The sequence below is a fragment of the Bufo bufo genome, chromosome 3, assembly GCF_905171765.1.
Source record: "Bufo bufo chromosome 3, aBufBuf1.1, whole genome shotgun sequence".
NCBI lineage: Eukaryota > Metazoa > Chordata > Amphibia > Anura > Bufonidae > Bufo > Bufo bufo.
Genome location: NC_053391.1, coordinates 301,145,324 through 301,151,406, shown reverse-complemented (window position 1 = coordinate 301,151,406; position 6,083 = coordinate 301,145,324). Strand labels below are relative to the sequence as shown.

Here is a 6,083-nt window from a genome sequence, read left to right as displayed (position 1 = left end):
TAAGTGACAGGGGGGGGGGGGGTGTAGTGTAGTGGTGTTACATATTACTGAGCTGCCTGTGTCCTCTGGTGGTCGATCCAAACAAAAGGGACCACCAGAGGACCAGGTAGCAGGTATATTAGACGCTGTTATCAAAACAGCGTCTAATATACCTGTTAGGGGTTAAAAAAATCGCATCTCCAGCCTGCCAGCGAACGATCGCCGCTGGCAGGCTGGAGATCCACTCGCTTACCTTCCGATCCTGTGAACGCGCGCGCCTGTGTGCGCGCGTTCACAGGAAATCTCGCATCTCGCGAGAGGACGCATATATGCGTGACTCAAGGCAGGGCTGCCGCCTCCGGAACGCGATCCTGCGTTAGGCGGTCCGGAGGCGGTTAAGGAGACAAAAAAAAAAAAAAAGAGTTTAGTGGAGTGACAGAAGCCCTTTAAAACTGCATTTAGTGTAGTTATAATGGTTGCGGAGGGGTGCGTGTGTTGGGTAGGATGGGAAGCCAAAAAAGACCTCTGGCACAGGGTGCCATGTAACAGAATGCCGGTCCCGTTTTGTATTGTTACACCAGAGTTGGACTTCTGTACATTTTTACCAGCTCTTTCTCTGCTCTGGTGTCTAACCTGTAGGGGGTCCCACCTCTAGGACTACTTTAATCACACGGGTCAATGGAGCAGAGGTGGAGCATGGGCACAGTTGCGCCAAGTACAGCTCTGCCGCCTCCAGCCGTCCACAGGCTCCTCCTCCTCATTGTAGTCGGTCCCAGCAGAGGTCCTTGGTGTGACGTCACCTCCCATGTGACGGTTTCCACGTCCCGCCCGCTGACTGCGCACAGTGATGACGCTAATTGACTCTGACCCCGGCGATGGCGGAAGTGACTGTTGGTTGCCATAGCAAATTGCCGACTGTCGGGAAACATGGCGTCCCATGAAAGTGTTGGGCACTCTGTAGGAATGCCGCATGGAAGACGGGCACTTGGTGTTTCACACTCGTTACCCATGGGCGGGATGGATTCCTACGCTCCACCGGATGCTGTGCAAGATTTCCACCGGCATCTGAACAAACTGTCCGGGCTGCAGCCATCTGACTGTGAGAGCTTCCGCACTGAGCTTAACCTGCTGCTGGACCAGCTGATCTCCCAGGAGTACACTGCGGGAGGCCCGGGCATCAGGGCGGAGGTGGGGGCACACGTGGCACACGCCAGACCGAATTCCTGCTGTCTATTTGTGACCTCCGGCCCTACCTTGGTGGCAGTCCCAGTCCTTGGGCTACCTTTGATCACACATAATGACATAACAATAAGCCACCATTTTTAGACTATGAAAAAAGGACACTTTGACCTGTTTGCTTAAAGGGACTCTGTCACCACTTTCTAACCCCCCTTTTAAAAGTATTGTTCTCTCCATGGCGCCCTTGTGATTACAAAGGTGTTGTTATAACATAAATTCGCCGTCTCGTTTTGATGAAAATACCTTTTATCTAACCTGTCAATCTTGTGGATAAGGTGCCCAGGGCGTTTCTGAAGGTCTGAAGCTGCCGCCCGCCGCCGTTGGTGCCCAGCTCCTCCCCTGATCCTTTCAGCGCCGCCTGAATGTAAAGAAATCCGCCTCCGGCTCTCGCTCAGTGCCCCCGCCTCCTTTTCAAAGATCCCGCGCGTGCGCACAGGCCTGTGCCTGGTGCGCCCGTGCGGACATTTAGAATCAGCCTCATTGAGCGAAGTGCGCATGCGCGCACTTCGCTCAACCTCCTCATAAGACGAGCACTGCAGCCAGCCACTCAGAACCTGCCAAGCGCTGTATGGAGCCGCAGGCTCTGAGTGGCTGGCTGCAGTGCTCGTCTTATGAGGAGGTTGAGCGAAGTGCGCGCATGCGCACTTCGCTCAATGAGGCTGATTCTAAATGTCCGCACGGGCGCATCAGGCACAGGCCTGTGCGCACGCGCGGGATCTTTGAAAAGGAGGAGGGGGCACTGAGCGAGAGCCGGAGGCGGATTTCTTTACATTCAGGCGGCGCTGAAAGGATCAGGGGAGGAGCTGGGCAACAACGGCGGCGGTGGCGGGCGGCAGCTTCAGACCTTCAGAAACGCCCTGGGCACCTTATCCACAAGATTGACAGGTTAGATAAAAGGTATTTTTATCAAAACGAGACGGCGAATTTATGTTATAACAACACCTTTGTAATCACAAGGGCGCCATGGAGAGAACAATACTTTTAAAAGGGGGGGTTAGAAAGTGGTGACAGAGTCCCTTTAAAGGGATTATCCCATCTTTTGAAGTCTGCCTAATTGTGTAGTTTTTGACACCAGTATCAACTTACCCAATAGAAGTTATTAGAGATTCGTCCTCCCTTCTTATATATTTGACCTTCTTTTGTAGCCTTGTTCACTGCCGGTCGTTATAGGTTACGGCCACCCCAGCAACATCGGAGCGCTTGCGCGCTATCCTCTTCTCTTTTTTTACGCAGTCCGACCTGACTCTCGGGCTTGCGCATTTTTGTGCCTGTGCGGTGGATTCCTTTAGTTCATCCTGTGTTGTTTTTTTTTTGCAGAGAACTCTCTGCGCCTGCGCGCTTGTTAGTTCTTCTGCGCTTGTAGCTGCGGCGGCTGAGCGAATGATTTCCTGCTCACACGGGAGCGTGCACGCCAAACAAGGCGGCGGAGTCAGTAAACGCCCCCTGACTGAGCAGTTTCTCGAACATGAGAGAGCAGCCACGGCATAGAAATGGGAAGGTGGGATAACCTCTTTAAGGGACTCCCTTCTCTGCCTAGAACAGTAAATATGCTAAAATAGCAAGTAATATTCTTCCTCCTGCTCCCCTGTCTTGTCCTTCCCACTCGCCTTTGTTTTCCTGGCTGCACCAGGGACTTCCGCTACACTCCACATCACCGCTGCAGCCAGTCACTGGCCTAAGTCATGTGCCTTACACTGCTGAGGGCAGAGATGTCACTGCTGCAGCCAGGAAGATGACATTGGCTCTGCGGGTTTGGGGGGCATTGATGGAAGCAGCAGGGAAGATAAATGATATGGATTATTTTTTAGCACAACTACTGTTGCTGGGGTTTTAATTTAACTTTGACATAATAGACGCCAGTGAGTATGTAACAGTAGAGATGTACTTTTCTACTGACAGGTGATGTGGATAACATTGATAATCTGATTACAATGGCTCCTGTTAAGGGGAAGGATAGATTAGGCAGCAATGAACAGTCTGTTCTTAAAGGGGTTGTCCGGGTTCAGACATACCTCTATTTTCACCCCGGCAGCCCCCCTGACTTAAAGGGAGTCTGTCACCAGATTTTGCCCTTATAGACCGCTTACATAGCGCTCTAGCATAGCAGTCTATGATTCTAATGGTACCTTTGATGTTTTCTTGTGAAGTTCCCCCAAGGCAAAAACAGACTTTTATTCATATGTAAATTAGGGCTCGCAAGTGCCCAGGGCGGCGCTCACCTCGTTGGATCCCCGGCTGTTCTGCCTCTTTTCGTCATATCCTTGCCCCAGCCTCTTCCTCTGCGCGCCCCGCTCTTCCATTGCGTCCTCCTTCACTGTAGCGAGATCCCGCGCCTGCGATATCCATAGCTTTGCCGGGGCATGTGCACTGCGGTAGCTACTGCGCATGTGGCGGCCAACTGTGAGAAATAGCGGTGAGGAGGTGGACCAGAGACACCCACAATGGGCATCGCAGTACGCATGCCCCGGCCAAGCAATGGAGAGCGCAGGCACGGGATCTCGCTGCAGAGAACTTGAGAAGGAGGACGCAAAGGAAGAGCGGGGGCGGGCAGAGGAAGAGGCTGGGGCGGGGATATGATGAAAAGAGGCAGAATAGCCTGGGCACCAATGAGGTGAGCGCCGCCCTGGGCACTTGCGAGTCCTAATTTACATATGAATAAAAGTCCGTTTTTGCCTTGGGGGAACTTCACAAGCAAACATCAAAGGTACCATTAGAATCATAGACTGCTATGCTAGAGCGCTATGTAAGCGGTCTATAAGGGCAAAATCTGGTGACAGACTCCCTTTAAGCATCAGAGCAGTTCATGCTCCGATGCTCTCCTTTGCCCTGCGCTAAATCGCGCAGGGCAAAGGCATTTTTCGGAGATCCGGTGACGTACGGGGGTCTCCATGGGGCTGCCAGGAAGCCTGGTGACGTCACTGGCACTGATGGCCGGGATTTAACGCTGCCCTAGCCAGTAAAACGGCTAGGGCAGCACTAAAGCCCGCCCATCAGAGCCGGTGACGTCACCGAACACACTGCCGGGCGGAAGTTTCCGCCCCGGCAGTGTGTTATTGAAAACAAAAGAGCCAGTGCCCTGCGCGATCTAGCGCATGGCAAGGGAGCGCATTGGAGCATGAGATGCTCTGATGCTAGCCTCAGGGGGGCTGCCTGGCTGAAAATAAGGGTTTGTCCGGGTTCAGCTCTGAACCCAGACAACCACTTTAAAGGGGTTGTCTCACTTCAGTAAGTGGCATTTATCATGTAGAGAAAGTTAATACAAGGCACTTACTAATGGATTGTGATTGTCCATATTGCCTCTTTTGCTGGCCAGAATCATTTTCCCACCACATTATACACTGCTTTCCTGCAGTCCAGCAGTGGTGGTTATGCATGCACACTGTAGGGACTATGGAAGTGTGCCCTGACTACCGCATTTCTGTGCTGCAACGGCGGCTGTGAGCCCTGGATACGAGAAGTGTATGCTGTGATGAAAAAAATGAATCAAACCAGCAGAGCATACAATATGAACAATCACAATACATTAGTAAGTGGCTTGTATTAACTTTCTCTACATGATAAATACCGTTTAGCAAGGTGAGACATCCAATTTAATATGTGGGAAAAAAAGGGTTTTAAAAAGTCAAATCACACCCCTTTTTCCATTGTCAGAATATCCTTTTAGAGAGAGCTTTAAGGCAGCTCTGGAGTTCACCCTGATGGCCTCCAGATTGTGTGGTGCAACGGTATAGCGGAGAGAGATGTAGATCCACAGGAAGGTTGTCTGGGGCGCTGGCTCCTGGCAGGCTTTATGTATGTGCCATATAGGACCAGTCATAAACTATTAGGTACTTATATGATAAGTAATAACGGGTTGTTATCTGCAAAACCAGAATACCCATTTAAAAAATACACGCATATGTTAGAGTAAGCAGTAGCTGAAAACAGGGCGTTTTTTGGTGGCAGATTTGTAATTTCGGGGAGGTGTTTTTACAAGAGTATTGGGTTGAGGTTTCTCTGCTTCCCTGCCATTGACTTCTATGACAAATACAATTGAATCTGCTTAAAAAACGTAACATGGCACTTCTGAAACGTTTTTCAAATCAGCAACTGAAATTTTTTTTACATTAGAGAGGACCTGTCACTACTCCAGACATTCCTGTATTATTTAGCTTCATGCATTCCCCATGTAATAATTCTGGAGCCTCTATTCTTACGTCTGTATGTTGTGCCGTTCCTTTATTATTTCTACTAGAAGTTCTGAATGAATTGCTAGCAGTCTGCAGTAAGGGTACAGAGGGGAGGTAACAAGTTGGAGGGGTGTACCTGCACAGACTGACTCTATCCAATCAGTGCTGCCACTGTCAGACTATGCAGGTACACCCCCAACTGGTAACACCCCTCTGTACCCTTACTGAAGGCTAATAGCTATTCATTCATAACTAGTAGAAATAATAAAGGAACGGCACAGCATAGAGCCGTAAGAATAGATGCTCCAGAATTGTTATTACACAGGCAATGCATGGAGCTATTAAAAACAGTCCTGTCAGGAGCGGTGACAGGTCCTCTTTAAAGTCAATGGGGAAACTGTTAGTGGAGTTTTGAAAACGCCCATTTTCCACTGCTGAATCAGTGGCAGATTTTAGCCATCTGAACATTTAACACATGAAGCGGTCCGAAACTATATCGGTGGGGTGCCTGGCCATATTGATAACGCTATCCTAAGGAATATTACAGTATTACTCCAGTGCACAATAACTTTAATATTGATGGCCTATCTTTAGGCTATTCATGTCTGGTTGGCGGCGGTCCAATACCTTGCTCAGCTGTTTTAGTCTGTGTAGGGCGCAGAGCACGTGCTGCATTGCTGCGCTGCTCCCGTTGAA

General features: G+C 50.1%; 1 protein-coding gene across 1 annotated transcript in view; it reads left to right on the top strand.

The window, feature by feature from the left end:
* Positions 1-857: 857 nt before the first annotated feature.
* Positions 858-6,083, top strand: part of HEATR6 (HEAT repeat containing 6) — a 117,539-nt gene continuing 112,313 nt past the window's right edge. The window contains exon 1 of the mRNA XM_040424214.1: positions 858-1,167. Within this exon, the coding sequence (XP_040280148.1) occupies positions 907-1,167 (261 nt within the window). The 5' untranslated portion in view covers positions 858-906. The remainder of the gene's footprint in view (positions 1,168-6,083) is intronic.